Here is a 19895-nt window from a genome sequence, read left to right as displayed (position 1 = left end):
CGAGTAGTAAGATCTTGCACTCTTCAGAATAAAATAGCAAAAATTTTCATTTGAATAACTGAACAATTTTTTTATATTAATATACTGCAGTCAGTTCAGTCAGTCAATATTAGTATATTATCTGCTTAAATTTATTCATAAGAATGCAAAGTATTACATTCAAAAACCATGAAATCAATATATAATTATATGATCGAGTACAAATAATTCTTCAATAAGAAAATAACACGAGGTCCCGCAAAGTAATCACGGCTTATTGATAAAATTTGTGGTTTCGTACAAAAAATCTCAACAAAAAATGGCATGTTTGCCACGGTTCTTAGCGAATACAATGCAGTATACAAATGCCGACAATGAAAAAACTAAACTGAGCATTTTAATACTACCATATTTATTTACGTTCTTAGCATTTTAATGGATTATTCAAAGACGATTTGTGTCTTGAATAGAAATAGACGACTTTTTTATTATGCATAAATTAATGTTTGTCAAATCATACTGAATATATTTATTATGAATACATCCCGTTAAAAGATTTTCATTTCAAATATACTTGAATTCCGTTGTATTTATATAATATGAATGCTTACACCTTACAGAATTATTTGTACTTTAAAATGTGCCTATAAAGACACTATAAAACATTTTAAAGTACCCCATTAATACACAACACCAACCTATTCCTCATTTCCAAATTTTGTAATTTATACAGAATGCGTATTTGGTATTTCACACAGCCTTGCTTCAAATTAAGTAACCAAGCTAAATATATAAATGAGAGCAATAACGTACTTATCCACATCACGTCTCTCTGTAAAAAATTACATTGTATTTGTGACCTTTCTGGCACAACAAAAATGTACACTAAATGTTATGTTGCAATTAACAAATAATTACACTTTCATTGGGCAATTAAATAGATGTAGATCACAATCATTGTTTAAATTATTTTTTCAATGGCATGTTCGTTGGGTTACAAACTAACTTATTTTAGAAACTATTTGGTTAACTGATAGGTCACTGAACGGCGGCGTGAATTTGACTAGCATGGAATGGAACGTTAGAATTTTTGACTACATTTTGTTTTAGTTCAATTGCATGCAAATCCTATCCTACTATTATAGAATAATATAATAGTCCTACTAATCCTACTATCCTACTTCCTACTAATATTATAAATGCGAAAGTTTGTAAGGATGCGTATGCGTGTTTCTTGCTCTTTCACACAAAAACTACTGAACCGATTGCAATGAAATTTGGTACGTAGATAGCTGGACAACTGGAATAACATATAGGCAACTTTTAATCCCGATATTCCTATGAGATACGTACATACGCGGGTACAAATGAAATATATTTAAAGAACAGAAAAATATCAGTCATGGGGGGGGGGGGTATCCCGAGGGATACCTTAGATACATGGAACCGAAAATTTAGTGAATTTTGAATTCGATTACTAAGAGGTGAGGCGTTGCCACTTTACTGTAAAAAGAGCGGATTCGTATTTTTGCCTCATGAACGATTTTTTTCTTTAAGTATTTCTCACTTTCTTAAACAAATATATACTTCGCGAAAATTAGAAATCAATTATAGGCCTGTAAATTGATCTATTTATAGATTTACCTTTGACGGTTAATTGCTTATGTTAAAGCCTTTTTTGATACGATTTTCTACGATGTAAAAAAGGACGAGGATTGGAAATAAAGTTCTGAAGATTCCGATAACTAGAAATGACATTGAACTGAAATATTGACTTAATTATTTTTTAATTATTAGCAAGAAATTAAATAAATAATACACATGATACACATTCTTTGAAATATGCTGGTTAGAAATCATTACCCTAATAATATGTACTTTGCAATTTTTTATTGGACTGGGGTTTGCAGAAGACCATTATGATTTATAGATAGGAAAAATGTTTTTCGTTTCACATGAAAACAAACAATACATGCAATGAGAATACAAATATTTGAATAGCTTTAAAGTTAAGAAAATCTATAAATAGTAGTCGTAGTAAGGTTGAAATTCAATACAAATTGTACCAAATTATAATAATCGATGTCTAAAAGTATCGATTACACGTCTACACCATGACACATATAAGTGTTTTTTTTTTTTTAATAATGGGGTTTAGATTGACCTCATCTATTGTAATAATCGAAGCAAGGTCTGCATGATCGAGCACCCCACTTATTGTTATTGAATGTTTAATGTATAAAAAGCAATGTTCGATTTCAGTTGACATCAATCACTGACCAACGTTCCATAAACAAAACAAAATGTTCAGCAAAGTGAGTGCTTATATTACGCTTTACCAAGATTTTCCCGAAAAATAATATGTGATTAGAAATTGTCTAAATAAAAACCAGGAAAAAGTTAAAAATTTAATTTAAAATGTTCAATTTCCAGTCGCATCTACATGACTTATAGTCATTGTCACTATAATGTAAACTTGACTTCAATTTCAGATCGTAGCTTTTGGAGCCATGATAGCGGCAGCCAACGCTGGGTATTATGCCCATGGCCCAGCCTTTTCCTCTCAAAGCATCGTGCGTCATGACGAAGGTCTGGGACACTTCGCTGCACCAGCCCACTATGCTGTGCCTTTGGCCTACGCTGCACCACTCGCTCATTATGCTGCCCCAGTAGCTTATGGAGCGTATGATGGCCATGATGAATATGTATGTTTTTAATAATTTATTTATAAATTGTTACTTATTTTATTTAAAAAAATAGAACCATAAATGCCATGTCTAGAACAGTTGGTTAAACCAAATGAATTTTTAAGGCGCACCCGAAATACGACTTCGCGTACTCGGTGGCGGACCCACACACAGGGGACCACAAGTCGCAGCACGAGAGCCGCGACGGCGACGCTGTGCACGGCTCCTACTCACTCGTGCAGCCCGACGGCTCCGTCCGTCAAGTTGATTACACCGCTGACGATCACTCTGGGTAACTATTTTTATAAATTATATACGCTTAAAGGGTTGAAGAAACGCTTGAATCTGTTTTTTTAATTTTGAACAACAAATCTTTATTAAGACCTGTTATAATAAGCATTACTTGTTATTATAGGACATGGAACATTTTGAACTCAAATTGATCTAATTTTTCTATTACAGGTTCAACGCCGTCGTCCATACCTCTGGTCCCTCTCTACACCCCCAGCCCGCCTATCACCATTATTAAAAATGTTAAAATAAAATAAGTTATTTATTTATTATATTTGTAACATTCACAAATAAAAGAATAACAACGAATTACCATTATTTTATTTTTTGAAAAAAAAAAATACCATTTTATTTATCATACTTTATGATGTTTGTGAAGGCTCGTTATAATTTATTATCCATATAACTTAATTTAAATATAATTATCATAATTAATGTCTATTCTGAACGTATTATTTTAATTGCTGTTTGACCAAAGAGTGAAAAATCCCTTAAGACGGATATTTTTAAGAAACTAAATATTGGGAAAATTTGTCTTCTAAATTCCTAGCATTCTTGGCTTGAGGTAAATAAAGGTCAAATCTTAAATCAATAAAGGGTAAAAACATGCAAAAAATTTCAAAAAAACATTCATTTCAAAAATATGTATAAACTACTGAACCTTGACAGCGAATCTTGAAGAATGGTGGAGATATAATAAGTTTAGATATAATAATAGGCTTAAAATTTACTATTTCTCTTATTTCAATTAAAAACAAACTATAAGGATCTTTATCGAATTTCGATGAAACCACTGTCATAACAATGTCTATACTAAGATTTTAAATTAGTAATGGTACGTAATATAGAACTACAAAACTACTTCATCGTAAACAGTCCAGTTTTTTATTTTGTTATATGTAATTGAATAATGTGGAAGTAAGTGGGGTATACATAATACGAGGTAGGTAATAAAATTAACTCAATCGGGCGTCCGCCTGAATGACTGTCTAATTATTAAAATTAAAATAAAAAATCCCAACTCATTTTTACTCCGTACCTTTAATATTCTATTCAAGCAAGCATTTTTACCCATATTGACAAAAAAAAACAAAATCTATACGACAGCTACGATGCCACAATATCCTTCCTTCCTACCAGATCATCCAGAATTATGGATCGCGGATTCGCGAATTTTGTACACACATTAAATGACACATTTCAGGTTGCATTTTGATTTAAGAGTATAGTCTTATAGTCTCTATAAGAATGATTCAGAGAAGAATCTAAGGACGTCTTCATTGTATACACCAGGGTTTTAGAAAATATGAATTTAAAACTCGAGAATGGCTGGTCTAATTCTTATAATCATGGTTATGGTGCGTTCTGAATAGTCTAGGGGAGGTTCAAATGGTAAGAGCAATACGGAGGCGGGCGAAGTCGCGGGCGGGAAGTTAGTAAATATAAATATTCTAGAAGCTCTTGCAAACTTAAAACTAACTCAGTGTATAAACTAACTCAATATCTATTACCTGTGACAACGCGATAGTAAACGAAAATATTTTCTCAAACAGAGCACTGAAGCGTTGAAGCGCAGAAGCAGGTCGCTGGCCAAACATAAAATGCAATAGATTTGAGAACTTCTCCGTTTTAAAAATTGTTTACAAGATATTGACATGCGCTGTGAAAAACTATACCAAATTAAAACTTTTTGTTATAAAAAGTATATGCGCAAACTGAATCACGAAATATCAAAATCATCATAGCAATAATTATTCAACTACTTAACAATTACTTTTCAATTTCAATTTCGAATTATTGATCTCTGTAACCCATAATTTATAAAAAGCGGTTTCAATTATTCGATTATAATTTTACAAATAAATCTAGTTTGCTAAAATTAACTATATTATAAAAATGAATATGTAAAGTTAAATTAGATCGAAAATAAGCAACAATTACTACATAGTACAAAGCTGAAAAGGTTGTTCGTTTGTCCGCCCTAATCTCAGGAACTACCGGACCGATTTTAAAATTATTTGGAACTTTTTGTATAAAATTAAAAATGGGCAACCCCGGGACTAAAAACTAAATAGATCAAGGTTTAACCACTCAGAAAGTCAGGTGTAACATAGCATGTGAGAGATTGTTTTAAATCGATTCAGTAATTTTGGTGCCCATTAAATGCAAACAAAAAACAAATCTTTCCTTTGTATAATTTTAGTGTCAATTAAATATAAAAGTCATTGATAATATTACTAAGCAAACATAGAGATATAAGACATTATAATTTCACATTCATTCTGTGATTGAAAACTTAAAAATTCGACGAAATATGATATCTGCCAACCCGCACTTGGCCACCGTAGTACATTACTACAGTATCTATATGGGCTGATGATGATGAATGAATTAAGGGCAAAATCAAAAATATCACAGTTTCAACACTTCATAATAGAAACAGCTCTATCTATCTAAGTATGTAGTTTTGCGTGACGAAACACATTATTGCGATAAATTAAAATGATTTTAATTGACCTCTAATTTATAGTTTACCACGTGGTCGGCCTTTCTCCCCACTTACACGGTTCGTTAAAATAATATAAAAAGTACTCTGTAACCATTGCCTGATATCAATTCTTATCAACTCTTACAACCAAACATAACAAACCTCAAAATGTTCAGCAAAGTAAGTTTGTTGCATTACATTGACTTACAGGTGCTTTGTAATTGTGTAATCTTCGGTATCTGGGTAGTTCAATGCCAAGTTTTAAGATTTATTGCTAAATATTTTTTAATTTATATTTCCTATTTACAATTAAATAAGAAAATAAGAAAAAAAGCAATAAATTATTTTTCGTCCTTTACAGATCATTGCTTTCGGTGCATTCCTAGCCGCCGCTAAGGCCGGTCTCCATGGACACGCCGTGTCATCTCAAAGCATCGTGCATCACGGTGCGGGACATTACGCCCCTCTCGCTGCGGCCCCATTAGCTTACGGACATTACGCCGCCCCTTCCCACCAATATGAAGGACATGACATCTACGTGAGTTCTATATGCTTACCTATCGTTTCTCCTTGATTATTTTTTGTCAATGTTTCAATTGCATGTCAAAATGAACAAACGTACAGTTCTCTTTAATATAATGCTATGATAATATTGATATTAAAATTCACAGGCGCACCCGAAATACGACTTCGCGTACTCGGTGGCGGACCCGCACACGGGCGACCACAAGTCACAGCACGAGAGCCGCGACGGCGACGCGGTGCACGGCTCCTACTCCCTGGTGCAGCCCGACGGCTCCGTCCGCAACGTGCACTACACCGCTGACGACCATCACGGGTAATAGTTTCATCATGTTTTTATATTGTATATACTCATTTTACTAACACTAGTATCATATTACTCTAAAATTTCAGCATCATTGATAATCCAATTGTCTTTATTAATCTGCATCCTTAATTTCATTTAATGTAATTTTTTTTATTGTTTCAGTTTCAACGCCGTAGTGCATAACTCCGCGCCTTCCGTGCACCCGCACGCCGCGTACCCTCATCACTACTGAATTAATGATTACTAAAAATGTCCAAAGCTGCTAGTTGCAAAACGTTTATTTATTAAATAATAAATTATATTTGAAATTATAATTACTTGTTATTTTACTGTTTGAATTTCCTTTGGTTACCATTCACAAACTACATAAAATCAGTAATTCTTAACGAAATCAATTTAGCTAAAACAGTTTCAATTGAAAGTCTATAAATTTAATTAAAATACGATGATTATTAAAGCAATAAAATAAAAGTAAACTTTCACCTCAACTTTTAACAAATAAAAGACAAAAGAATATCCAAAAAAAGATTGTACATGAAAAATTAATAATATTGTGTAATATTTAATACTTATTACTTTTTCTATATAAAATGGTTAAAATGGATCTATTGGCAAGATAACATATCTTATTTTAATTTGTAGGGATGACTCTTATGCACAAGAGATGTTATCCTACTACCCGATTGACCGATCCACGAAACTTGTAACGAGACGATCGATCTTGTATACAGTAAAAATATTGTTGAATTATCCTGTGAATAAGATAGAGCAGGGCCTCGCAACACAAGTTTATATTATTCGATTAAGTAACTTTTTGAATAAAGAATAAGAAATTTAATTTGGAGGTAATAATGCTGACTGTATGATTAAATTATTTTGTGTAATATGGATTGAAATGTTGTATTTATTGTGCTTTGGCTTCAGTTTTTAGGGTTTCCTACACCATGAGTAAAAAAGGACCCGTCTGACCGTCGGCCCATCCACCTGTCACCTATTTAGACCCATGAACCGACAATTGAAACACTAACATAACAACAAATAATCGCAATCAAATAAATAATTGAGATTAAACAATGGTTGGTACAGTCATAAATCGGATGGGTGATTAATTAATTTTCGCGTTGCGCTTTAGCATATTTGTACAAACCCTAAGTACCTACTGCGGGCCTGACTCCCAATTGACTCTAAATGCTTTCAAAACCACTCTGTAAGATAAATCATTCAACAGTTTCCTACATCGTTGCAATTAAATAATATCCTGATCCTCAATGCAGAACATAAAAGTAAGTCTAGTACTCATTATTAATTAAGTGTGAATAAAAACATTGACATTCGGAGTAAAGAAGTCCGCTAGCAGAGGAAAAACAAAGTTGTCAGTCATGGGCCTAAATGACCTGAGAAGACTCAGCAGTTTTAATCTTAAGAAACACCAAGAATTATTATGAAATTTTAAGGAATTTATAGTACTAATTTAAATTAAGAATTGCAGCGTAATCAGATGTTTGTAATATACCCATGTAAAGAAAATGTTAGTTGCGAATGTTAGATTAAGTCGTCGATCATTTACATCAACCATTTAATTTTATTGAAGTACAATTGAAAAATCAATCTTACATCAATATTCGGCCGGTGATTTGTGTTAAATTTTGAATACTTACTCTGAAAATAACTAAGAATACCTGATATTGAACTCCTAAATTTGGGCCTTGACGGCTTATCTTAGCGTAATATCTTATACTGAAAATACATACATACGTACTTAATTATGTATACGCAGATGCAAATCATCCTTTACTCTTCAATGAAATGAGACGAAATTTTCATAATGACTGAAGAGGCCACGGATTTTATGTGAATACAAATTAGCAAGTTTAGTACCAAATAGATCTAAATTAAAAATTCATAAGCCTAAGACTAATTAGAATTATCTATACATAGTAGAAAATTATAAAAATTGGTATTTGTTTCAAAATAGATATGCTCTTTTACTTTTATCCTAATCACCTTTTCATAACCAAATAGTCAATTCTTTCAATATCAGCCATCTACAATCTTCCAACCGATTCATTTTCATTCATATGAAAGTATAATTTAAACACTATTATTTAGCGATACAAACAGATGCTACAATTTCATTGATTTGCATCGAATTACCCAGAGCGTCTTAAAACAACAAGTCAGTTTACACATACTTTTCACTTTAATGTTTAATTCGGAATCTTAAAATTATGTAAAAGGATAGTTAGGATAAATTATGTAAGCATAAATTATGTTTTTCAAAAAAGTATGATAATAAAGCTGTTATATATGAAACGAGCTCATAAAAGACTACCAAATACAATAAATTGGTAAGAATCCCAATAATTCTAAATTATAAGTAGACAGTATTCGTGACGAAACCTTATTGCGATCATTTTAATTGACCTTTATTTTATAGTTTAGCACGTGGTGTACGATTTCTTTCTCCCCACTTTTATGGTTCATTAAAATAATATAAAAAGTGCTCTGTAATAATTGCCTGATATCACTTCTTATCAACTCTTAGAACCAAACATAACAGACCTAACAAAATGTTCAGCAAAGTAGGTTTATATACTTTTGATATTATATGTTTCCAATATCACGTTTTTTATTGTACCGTAATAATGCTCAGATGTTTTCTGCGATATTAACTTTTTTCTTACCCTTACAGATCATTGCTTTCGGTGCATTCCTAGCCGCCGCTAAGGCCGGTCTCCATGGACACGCCGTGTCATCTCAAAGCATCGTGCATCACGGTGCGGGACATTACGCTCCTCTCGCTGCGGCCCCATTAGCTTACGGACATTACGCCGCCCCTTCCCACCAATATGAAGGACATGACATCTACGTGAGTTCTATATGCTTACCTATCGTTTCTCCTTGATTATTTTTTGTCAATGTTTCAATTCTGTTTTATCTATTGCTATCATAATATTGGTCATAAATTCACAGGCGCACCCGAAATACGACTTCGCGTACTCGGTGGCGGACCCGCACACGGGCGACCACAAGTCACAGCACGAGAGCCGCGACGGCGACGCTGTGCACGGCTCCTACTCGCTGGTGCAGCCTGATGGTTCCGTCCGCAGCGTGCACTACACCGCTGACGACCATCATGGGTAATATATTTATAGTTATCGTACCGTTCGTTACTTAATAATTATTTTCAGGCTCTATTATAACATTCATTTCAAGCTTATTATATTGATCGAAGATGTCACGTATCAGTTGACTGATGCATTCCTAAAAAACATCACTCTTAGTTTTTATATTTATTTTTGTTTCAGTTTCAACGCCGTAGTCCACAACTCCGCACCTTCCGTGCACCCATACGCAGCTTACCCTCATCACTACTGATTAAATTAACATCCAAATGTGATAAATGTAAATATGTATTTATTAAAGTTTTATTTTAATTTCTCAAATTTGTATTTTATTTCATGAAGTTGATAGTCATGTAAGACAAATATATCCTGTTCGATTTAAATTTATGTTAAAAATTTAATATTTGTTGATTGCCTCCGCTTTGCCTGAATTGAACGTGTTTAATTATCGCCTCTCATTCAGATTTAAGTCATTTAGTTAATAAATACGTAAAAAAACAACTCTTTCCTCTTTACTACAAACTTCAATAGTATTTTTTGGCTTTACCTTAGACCTTCAACAGGTGAATCGATTTTAATGATTCCCATTGTAATTTGGTCTAGTTCTTTTAATTTGAAGGCGGTATAAAAGTTAGTGTCAATCATGTTGATTTAGATAGATATTTGATGTGATAAGATGTTTATTAATGACTACATGCATTGAAGTCATTTCTTCCTATGAAAGCAATTATGTCCTTTATTAAATTTATATAATTTTTGATAGTCATAGATACAATTATGTTATTCTAGAAATATAACCGAATGTATATGAATGAATATGAATAAAATTAAATATTTTATTCATTCAATGAGAATGGTTGAATTACAATCAGAACGTGAGCGAAGCCGCAAGCAAAGGCTAGGTTTTTTTTATTCCTCATCCAGTACAGTAATAATGTGTACTAAGAAATACATTCACTAAGTTCGATACCCTGCTTGGGAGTTAGGTGTTATATTATAAGCTAAATATTAGGTTAAGAAGCATGGCGTTGGTGGATGCTTAACTAACTTCTTAAGAATTGTATCTAGATATACTTGTGCCGATATTTTGAAACATTTTTCACGTAATATGGCACAATCATTCCTTGATAGCCACACTAGATCCACGAACTCACTAGACCAGTGAATTCGAAAAAATGGACGTTGGGAACGTTTTTTATTTACACTTTATTCTACAAGGCACACATGAAAAAAAAAAACACACACACACACAAAAACATTTATCCTACAAATTAACGACTTTATCACTTTGAAGCGATTTCTTCCAGGCAACCTTGGGATATGGGAAAATGAAAGATAGTAAAGGAAATTTTTTTTCTCTATAGTACTTGAGCTCTATACCTCAAATATTCGTCATCTTATCATATCAATCTTATCATAAAATTCTTTCATAAAGAATACCTCGTGGGTAAATAATAAATGATTCTTTCGATGAAATGTATATTATAACTTTATGTTGTAACATTATTTATGACCAGATTGAATAGGTATTTCCAGCATTTTAAGTACGCTATTTTTATGAACTGTATTAATTTATAAAGTACTAGCTGCGCCCCGCGATTTCACCAGCATAAGTCCGTAATCCCGTAGGAATGTCGGGATAAAAAGTTGCCTATATGTTATTCCAGTTGTCCAGCTGTCTACGTACCAAATTTCATTGCAACCAGTTAAGTAGTTTTTGCGTGAAAGAGCAACAAAAACACACACATCCTTAAAAACTTTTAATATTTATAATATTAGTAGGATATCAATACAAAATACAGTTTGTAAATATTGTATACATAGGTATATAATTTAATTACCACATTAACTTTTCACAAATACCGCTAGTAAAAATGATTCAGTGTTTATAACTATTAGTATCTAAATATAGTCAGCATTCATGTTTAGTGATATAATATGTTGAAATAACGTGGATAAAGTAAATAAAGCTCCGTTGTAAAGTTTAATGCAAATCAAAATATGGGTGTAAATAGCCTAGAAATAATTTAATACGGACTTCTTGTAGACGCTCTAAAAAATTAAGGACCATTATTCGTTTATTCAGCGTAAACTCCATAATCGCACATTGATGTAATTTTTTGATATGTTATAACAAAATTATATCAATGTGCGATTCCATTAAGTAAATGGTGATGCAGGATCTCACAAAAACTATGCTCAACGCTGTAGTAATAGTAATTTTATATTACAGGTGCGAATTATAAATTTCTTAACGAACATCAAAAGAGCAAATCCGTACGCAAAAACTATGTGTTGCAAACTATCACATCTATTACAGGAATCCGGTATCTCATAAAGATCTACAAAAATTTTATGGACTGTAACGCAAAATAATGAGGATTTTTGTAAATTAAGAAGGCACTATTACACAATGTAAGGCCATTCGTGCTTTATTAGAATTTGAAATTAGACATATCCTAATATTTAACCTTCTATAACCGCCATATTTGATTAAATATATATACCAAAAATATATATACCAATTTTACTTTAAAACTTTAAAACACTGTCAACTCAATCTCATATTCGTAACAATCGGTCTGAAACTTAATAATTTATTAAGAAAACACTCTTCACTTTTTCTTTTTTTCAGAGAGCATTATGACCAATGTTATAAATAATATTTACTAAAATTTTACATAATTTAAGAGACCATATGTTTTCCTCATTCATGCCTCATGATTGAAGAATTATTCTGGCAGACCTATATTTTATTTACCTACAACAAAATTTAACTTCAGCTACGGTACGTTCTATGTGATTTTTATTATTTCCCCTGTTTCCTCTTATTACGTAAGCGTGCAAAAATGTTAAATTTCTTGTACTATGCGGTTTAGTTATTCTCGCTATGCATTTTATATGAAAGTATGCGTCTAATTTATTTCAAGTATGAGACAATAATGTTTTTATGTTCGAGTACATATTATAGTTAAAAATGTGAACCCTTGAGCTTTACGATCTATTTGTTCCTCATTCTTACCTCACCTACAAGATAACAATAGTACAAACAATAATGACATCTTATCATGGCTTGATTAGACCCATTTCAACGTAGTTCGCATGGTATTATTGTTAACTAACTACCATTCAATTGATAATGTGTAATGAGAGAACGGTGAAGACAAAGCAAGGCGGCCTTGTAGTAAGAGGACGATCTGAGATGCACTCTCGACGCCCCACCGATTTATGATGAGAATTTCTTATAAAACCCACGATTAATTATCAAAGGTATGTCAGTCACAGTTTCACGTGCAACTCAAAAAATGTTTGCTAAAGTGAGTTTCATTGGCCAAAAATAAAAATTTGTTAAAAATGAATATACACTAACTTAGTTTTTTTTTTCAGATTGTCGTGATAGGTGCTGTCATAGTCGCGGCGCAAGCTGGTCTTTTAGGACATGGACGTGGAGGTTATGCTCAACCTGGCGTCTCACCCTACGCTGGTGTGCATGGAGCACCTGGATATAATCTGTATAGTGCGCCAATTGGGCATTCAAGTGCCCTAACCGCACATGCTACATCTTTTTCACAAGCGGGCCTCCACGCCAATCTTCTCGGTCATGGTACACCTTTGGCTCCAGCTGCACCAATTGGACATAATATTGATATTAGCCGACACCCCTCTGCATACATTTCTCAATTGGGTCACAACGTACCTCTTGCTCACGCCATATCAAAAGTTGATAGAACAGATGTTTTCCAAGCTAGTCGTATTGGACATGTTCGACCCTTTGCTCATGCGCAAGCCAGTCCTCTAGCGCATGCAGGTCTAATAGGCCATGCTTCTCCCTTGGCACATGCAACTTCTTTGAATAACGTAGCTGCCGCTCACGGCCACTCGGCACCCCTTGCCCCAGGCCATGCTGGCTCTTTTGGTTCCGCTGTTTCACACGTGGATAGAACCGATATTATTCAAAGTGCTCCTGTTGCTCATGCTGTTCCCGTCGCTCACACTGGTCCTTTAGCTCATGCCGGACCCTTAGCCCACGCTGGACCTTTAGCCCACGCTGGTCCTGTAGCACATGCCGGACTCTTAGCCCACGTCGGACCTTCAGCCCACGCTGGTCCTTTAGCTCATGCCGGACCCTTAGCCCACGCTGGACCTTTAGCCCACGCTGGACCTTTAGCCCACGCTGGGCCTTTCGCTCATGCCGGATCCTTAGCCCACGCTAGTCCTTTAGCCTATGCTGGTCCTTTAGCCCAGGCTAGTCCTTTAGCCCACGCTGGTCATTTAGCCCAAGCTGCTCCTTTAGCCCTCGCTAGTTCTCTAACCCACGCTGGTCATGTAGCCAACGTTGGTCATTTAGCCCACTCTGGTCCTATAGCCCATGCTGGTCCCATAGCTCATCCTGCTGCTTTAGCCCACGTTGGTCCCTCGTTCCATAACGTTCACTCTTCATTAAATCCTATTGCTCCTCTGGGCCATGCTCTCGGAAACCTCGGAAATTATGGATACGCCAGTCAATACGCTAGAGCTCAAGATTACTTTGTAAGTGTTAATTAGATACAGTTTTAATTGGACATATTTTCATGAAATAACCTACCACAGCTATTTTTGTTTCACCCATCCAAGTAAGCATTCAAGCAAGCATTGAAATTTAAATTGAAATAACCTTTCAGTCATACCCGAAATACGAGTACACGTACTCCGTTGAAGATCCACACACTGGAGACCACAAGGCCCAGCATGAAAGCCGGGATGGTGATGTTGTCAAGGGAGAATACTCGCTGCTGCAACCTGATGGCTCGTACAGAAAAGTATCATACGCCGCTGATGACCACCATGGGTAAATTTAAAACACATTTTTGAAATTATACGATAGCCATTATATTTCCTGATAAATGGCAATGTGTCAAAAAACATATAGCTATTACCAAATTTATATATTCTGTTATTATGTTAATTCTTTTCGCTCAAAATATATTAAACACATATTTTTCCTTACATCTAGCGACCTATTTAATTCATATATCAAGTCTTATTTAATTCCGATCACAACAAACACGACATTATTGTTCAAAAATAAAAAGATATTACGTGTCACTTAGTCCAATATGAACTCCTAAGTACTCAACCAAATTTAATCAAAATTTTCTTACCATGTACAATTTGATCCAACTTAAAACATAGGATAGTTTATATTATTTCAATTACGATCAATGACACCCAGGCGGAGCTGGGGTGTGTAGCTAGTAATTTATATAGTCTTCTGGTTCTTACAAACCATGTGGTGGTCAAACCTGTTTGTGTATCATATGAGTAACGACCTCACACGACCTCAGAAGTTGTAGTATGTTGATAAACAAGTGTATCCTAAAACCCGTTACGAACCAGTTTCATTTATTGTAGTTGATGAAATCATATCATTGTTACAGTTTCAATGCAGTCGTGCACAACTCAGGACCAAGTCATCATGTCTACTCTTCGCAACACCATCATTAAAGAGCAAATCTCATTAGCTAATGAAATGTTATGCCTTATCGTTTTCGCTGTGATCAAACCGAATGTACAAATACGAAATAAGACTATAAAGTTATTAACATAATACTTGCGTTGTTATTCCCGAAGCCCAAATCTTTGATTACTGATATACGAATATAGCAAGTTAAAATATAGTATATTTTAAACGAATTCAAAAAGGAGGAAATCCTTAATTCAACTGAATTTCTTGTGTTTATTACCTTATAACTTTTTACTGCGTACCGATATCTGTTAAAAATCATGATTGTTATATTAGGATTTTGATCCATATTTAATTGTAATTGATTTCCTTGATATAATGAAGATAACACGGTTTTTTTAAACGGTAAACAATTACGCATCATTTCAGCATTAGACAAAACTGTTACGATCTCTATCTTTTTTATATTCCAAAGCTGTTACTTGTCATGTGGTGCATTTAAATATTTTCGAGTTCTATTTGAAGATGGTTTGGCTTTTTGTTCAAATTAATTAAAATACCATGTAATTTTTAATATTTGCACAATGTATGTAATATGTTAGAGTCTATGTGATATATTTAGCTATAATTGCTATACGTAAGATCGTGTCCGAGTTATGCTAGTCGAGTTTGTATACGCAACATTACTCCGGTAGCACTTTGGATAATATATAATTGAAACACTTTCGTCACTGCATTTTTGCATTTAATTTAAATGTCTTTTCATAACCTACACCACCACTCTCCCAATATTTATGACCATCATATTTCTTTGGAAACGCGTTTCAGTGGGAATTGTCATCTCCAGATAAATTTAAATTCTATTATAATGTCTCGCATCGCATTAGTAAATTATGTTTGTATCTAAAATACATATTCACATAATATATTACAAAATTACTAACGATGAACAGCCTACAAAAGGTTGCAAATTTTAAACTATCTAGAATATATTTGGCAAATCTGGAGTAAATGTTAATTGCGTTTAATATGCTGTAAAAGTAAGTACTTACACAAAAATACCTATCGTAATTACAGCGTAGATAAATTGCGTGCAATAAAATCACTTACAACGCCCATGCCCTAGAGATAAATATCTAATTTAACTGTTCAACAGTGTCACAATTCACGAGCTTGTTAAATAACTCCTAGGAATCACAAACCCTCTAATTGCTATTGACTTTTTTTGTAAATTAGAGAATCATTGTAGCTCTAGATTCGTATTTCATAAATCGAATTATGAAATAATACATCAATAAACACGATGTATTAATTCAATATAAGAATGATACGTATGTACAACGGAAACGGCTTACGTGAACGGATTTTACTGAACGCTATATTGTTACTATATCCGTATTGATTTGTGGTTTGCTTTTGTCATATCGTCTAGAATTACATATTTTCTCTAATGGGCATAGTCTTTGAAAACCTCTCAATAAATATATCTTTTATTGTATTTTATTGGAGAATGTTTAAACCAATTAAAAGAAAACCAATATAAAAAGATGATGATGATCATATAGTTCTCTACTTTACAAAGATAAAACATAATGTTTATTTCTCAATTTACAAATGTAGTCATATAATTTAAACACATTTATGTGCTTAATAAATAGTTCGGTTTCTATCACATTTATGTCTACACATACCATTCACTCACAGTAAAACAGTGTAGATGGCGACACAGGGTTACTGAGTCAAGGCGTGTCTTAACAATGGTTTTTTCATTCTTTCAATAAGTTCATTACACAATTTATTATCGACCCTTATGATCGCATATCGAACGTAGGTTAGGAAACCAAATACCTGACAATTTTAGTTTAGTGACCACCATGTGGTTTATCAAAGTGCACTCGATATTCAGTTTTGTAACGCATAATGCAATAATGAGATCGATTTATGCCGCTTCATATCAGTAGGTTGACGTTTTTAATTGATTGCCTGCGTTTTTGCATAGCCTTGAAGTAATATTTGACCCAATGGCAATGTTTTTATCGGGAGAATGTTATCTATCACTTTATGTCCGCAGTATTAAAGATTCGGACAGTGTTATATAGATTAGGATAATTATATATTGCACAATAAAGTATTTTAGTTCAAGGAAAATGTGTAACAATATTTTTATTTTTCTTTATATGTGCATACTAACCGCTTAAATTAATAAACAATAGTTAAAAAAAACTAAAAAACACGCTTTAACAAAAATCATATTTTGCAAATTAAAAAATGGAATAATTTTATCAAATTAGTGTATTGTCATCGGTCCTCAATAAATCTACAAAGTTTGAACGAAATCTGGCCGTTTAAAGTGGGTCAAAATCGCGCCCAAAGAAGTCGGTTACAAACAAACATACAAACAAACATACAAACAAACATACAAACAAACATACAAACAAACATACAGGTGAAGCTAATAAAAAGCGTGTAAAAATGCCTTTTAACGATATTTATTACCTAATAGGTTATTAAAACCCAAAACAGAATATAATTTATATGGATTACGTTATAAGGCACTTAATGAAATTTACTACGCCCATAACTTTATCTCTGTGTATTAAAATAAAAGTATTTATGAAAATTTTGAACCATTTGCGATTACGCAAAACTAACCCAACCACTTCAGGACAATTTTATGACATTGGTGTGGATTAAGGCTATTAAGGTAACATTTGAAGGAAATTGGCTATATAGAAAAATTGGTATTATCGAGCTAACTAACTACAATTTCAAATTTCGAAAAACATTTAATATCAATGGTTGCATGTTACTTTGTTTATTATTAGAAAAATTTAGGTTCGATTTAAAAATAGTTGTTATTTTACACATCGAAATGTAATATATCAAAGCTTGAATGTGAAATAACAGAGCTTGTGGTTCGTACACATAGTTGTGACTGCAGGGCGCAAGTGACAAGATTGAGGAAGGAGGGCTATTATCGAAGGCGCGAAACGTATGACCTCGCTGTGTCAAACTTACGGAACTTACTGACCGTACACCCCACCACTAGCAGGGCTGTCCAGTTGCTTTTGGATTTCATATAAAAGTCCAGGCGACCACGATAGTGATATCAGTCACCTGCTCTGATTAATACAGCAAAATGTTCTCCAAAGTAAGGCTTTAAGACTAGCTTTGATCCTTTAAAACAGTTTTACGTTTAGGATCTCAAAAGCTGCAGGAACTAAATATTTAAAATATCATTTTGATTTACAGATCGTCGCCATTAGCGCCGTGTTGGCAGCCGTCAACGCTGGTTTGCTTCCAGTGCACCACGGAGCCGTGTCTTCCCAAAGCATCGTACGCCACGACACCCCAGTACACTATGGAGCTTCATACTATGCCGCCCCCGTAGTTCACGCCGCCCCCATCGTCCACGCTCCAGTTGTACACGCTCCCGTCGTCCATGCTGCCCCAGTACATGCTGTACATGCTGAATACGTAAGTAGAACAATACAATTTATTAATACACATCGCTTTATATCTAAGAAGTCTATCATCTCAAATGTGTAAATATTCCAGTCTCACCCAAGATACGACTACTCGTACTCCGTTGCTGACCCACACACCGGCGACCACAAGTCCCAGCACGAGAGCCGCGATGGTGGTGCTGTCCATGGATCCTACTCCCTTGTTGAACCTGATGGTTCAGTCCGCAAAGTTGATTACACCGCTGACGACCACCATGGGTAAGCTGAACATATAAGATCTGCCTAAAACCTTACCAAACCATGCACTTCTATTAAGTGTAGTTTAGTGAATTTAAAACAAAATCTGAAATCTGTAGAAATAGGAATATATTTAATAAAAACAATCCAATCAAGATAGCGCCACAGATTCAACTTTACCACGCCTATCTGCTTACATAAACAACTAATTAGCATTGTCATAGTGTGAAATGTAACATCAACAATTATTATAAAAATAAACAACGCCTAATTATCGCTACAAAATAAGCATCACTAATTAAATATGTACCTTTAATCCTCTCAAACTCATTCAATAAAATTTGACTTCAATTGGCATCGTAATAAAACGATTGTATTTGCAGCTTCAACGCGGTGGTGCACAAAACCCCTGGCCACCACCCTGCCCCGGTGGTCCACGCTGCTCCCGTGGTGCACGCTGCCCCCATCCACTACGCTCCCCTCGCTCATGGCCATCACGGTCTCCATTACTAAACGAATTAACTAGGTTGTGATCGCGTTGAATGAATGAGTTGTGATATTTATGTGTATAGAACTACTGTGTGAATACTCTTGTAAATAAATATACAATTTACTGATCAGTATTTATTCGTTTTATTATAAAATCGTTTAATGTATATGTTAAGTACATATACAGTTAATGATATCAATCTCACAAGTCAGTTGGTTTGAATGCGCTTATCTTAGGAACTACTAGTCTGATTTAATAAATTCTTCCAATGTCAGATATTCCATTGATGGAGGAAGGCTATATAGAAATATGTTCAATGCAGGTGAACAAAAAGAAGCAACTAATACTCATCATCATATCTAATACATCATTAATATTAGAAACACATATTGTTTGTTCTTATAAAGCATATATTTCACATTAATATTCAAGTATTACCCTTGGAACATTGCGATAGTTAATGGCCCAAAAAGTGATTATTAATATAGTGATTACCAGACACGCGTGCTCGCGTGCTCAATTCTTTGGACTTCATTTTTTACAATATAATTAAACATTCAACTTATCCTTGCGCAAAGGTTCTTATTATATTCTAAATCGATAAATTTAAGATTTGAGAAACGACACTTATTACTTACCTCGCGACCGACCTTGTCTATTCTTGGTATACACGTATAATTTTAGATCGTTGAACAAAACTCATAACGCAGGTACCTATTTCGACACTACTACGACAATAATTTCACGACACACACAGGCCAATTTAAACGCAATCATTATACAAGGTACAAGTATGCGTCCCCCGGTCGCACAATTCACAAACATGTGTCCCATTATGCGCAAAATTGTCAAGAAACAA

At 34.0% G+C, this 19895-nt stretch overlaps 5 protein-coding genes across 5 annotated transcripts; all 5 read left to right on the top strand.

Moving 5' to 3' along the window:
• Positions 1-2239: 2239 nt before the first annotated feature.
• Positions 2240-3255, top strand: LOC119831548 (cuticle protein 8-like). The gene is made up of 4 exons (XM_038354957.1): positions 2240-2294; positions 2472-2684; positions 2792-2958; positions 3129-3255. Exons 1-4 carry the CDS (start codon positions 2283-2285, stop codon positions 3193-3195), a joined length of 459 nt encoding a protein of 152 aa, XP_038210885.1. The 5' UTR covers positions 2240-2282; the 3' UTR covers positions 3196-3255.
• Positions 3256-5571: 2316 nt separating this feature from the next.
• Positions 5572-6588, top strand: LOC119831549 (cuticle protein 7-like). The gene is made up of 4 exons (XM_038354958.1): positions 5572-5625; positions 5807-5983; positions 6117-6283; positions 6437-6588. Exons 1-4 carry the CDS (start codon positions 5614-5616, stop codon positions 6504-6506), a joined length of 426 nt encoding a protein of 141 aa, XP_038210886.1. The 5' UTR covers positions 5572-5613; the 3' UTR covers positions 6507-6588.
• A 2212-nt stretch (positions 6589-8800) lies between these two features.
• LOC119831550 (cuticle protein 7-like) lies at positions 8801-9702 on the top strand. The gene is made up of 4 exons (XM_038354959.1): positions 8801-8856; positions 8967-9143; positions 9248-9414; positions 9583-9702. Exons 1-4 carry the CDS (start codon positions 8845-8847, stop codon positions 9650-9652), a joined length of 426 nt encoding a protein of 141 aa, XP_038210887.1. The 5' UTR covers positions 8801-8844; the 3' UTR covers positions 9653-9702.
• A 3002-nt stretch (positions 9703-12704) lies between these two features.
• LOC119831310 (sialidase-like) lies at positions 12705-14972 on the top strand. Its single transcript, XM_038354611.1, has 4 exons — positions 12705-12716; positions 12787-13929; positions 14061-14227; positions 14817-14972. Exons 1-4 carry the CDS (start codon positions 12705-12707, stop codon positions 14881-14883), a joined length of 1389 nt encoding a protein of 462 aa, XP_038210539.1. The 3' UTR covers positions 14884-14972.
• A 2875-nt stretch (positions 14973-17847) lies between these two features.
• On the top strand, positions 17848-19169 carry LOC119831547 (cuticle protein 7-like). The gene is made up of 4 exons (XM_038354956.1): positions 17848-17993; positions 18095-18319; positions 18401-18567; positions 18930-19169. Exons 1-4 carry the CDS (start codon positions 17982-17984, stop codon positions 19057-19059), a joined length of 534 nt encoding a protein of 177 aa, XP_038210884.1. The 5' UTR covers positions 17848-17981; the 3' UTR covers positions 19060-19169.
• The last annotated feature ends 726 nt before the right edge of the window (positions 19170-19895 follow it).

The sequence above is a fragment of the Zerene cesonia genome, chromosome 13, assembly GCF_012273895.1.
Source record: "Zerene cesonia ecotype Mississippi chromosome 13, Zerene_cesonia_1.1, whole genome shotgun sequence".
Taxonomy (NCBI): domain Eukaryota; kingdom Metazoa; phylum Arthropoda; class Insecta; order Lepidoptera; family Pieridae; genus Zerene; species Zerene cesonia.
This window is presented reverse-complemented; position numbering and strand designations above follow the sequence as displayed.

Excerpts from the sequence above, each read along its gene's own strand:
- LOC119831548 (XM_038354957.1), top strand. Across the intron at positions 2,685-2,791 it reads ATGATGGCCATGATGAATAT|GCGCACCCGAAATACGACTT; the intron begins GTATGTTTTTAA and ends TGAATTTTTAAG. Across the intron at positions 2,959-3,128 it reads ACCGCTGACGATCACTCTGG|GTTCAACGCCGTCGTCCATA; the intron begins GTAACTATTTTT and ends TTTCTATTACAG.
- LOC119831549 (XM_038354958.1), top strand. Across the intron at positions 5,984-6,116 it reads ATGAAGGACATGACATCTAC|GCGCACCCGAAATACGACTT; the intron begins GTGAGTTCTATA and ends TAAAATTCACAG. Across the intron at positions 6,284-6,436 it reads ACCGCTGACGACCATCACGG|TTTCAACGCCGTAGTGCATA; the intron begins GTAATAGTTTCA and ends TTATTGTTTCAG.
- LOC119831550 (XM_038354959.1), top strand. Across the intron at positions 9,144-9,247 it reads ATGAAGGACATGACATCTAC|GCGCACCCGAAATACGACTT; the intron begins GTGAGTTCTATA and ends ATAAATTCACAG. Across the intron at positions 9,415-9,582 it reads ACCGCTGACGACCATCATGG|TTTCAACGCCGTAGTCCACA; the intron begins GTAATATATTTA and ends TTTTTGTTTCAG.
- LOC119831310 (XM_038354611.1), top strand. Across the intron at positions 13,930-14,060 it reads CTAGAGCTCAAGATTACTTT|TCATACCCGAAATACGAGTA; the intron begins GTAAGTGTTAAT and ends ATAACCTTTCAG. Across the intron at positions 14,228-14,816 it reads GCCGCTGATGACCACCATGG|TTTCAATGCAGTCGTGCACA; the intron begins GTAAATTTAAAA and ends TCATTGTTACAG.
- LOC119831547 (XM_038354956.1), top strand. Across the intron at positions 18,320-18,400 it reads ATGCTGTACATGCTGAATAC|TCTCACCCAAGATACGACTA; the intron begins GTAAGTAGAACA and ends TAAATATTCCAG. Across the intron at positions 18,568-18,929 it reads ACCGCTGACGACCACCATGG|CTTCAACGCGGTGGTGCACA; the intron begins GTAAGCTGAACA and ends TTGTATTTGCAG.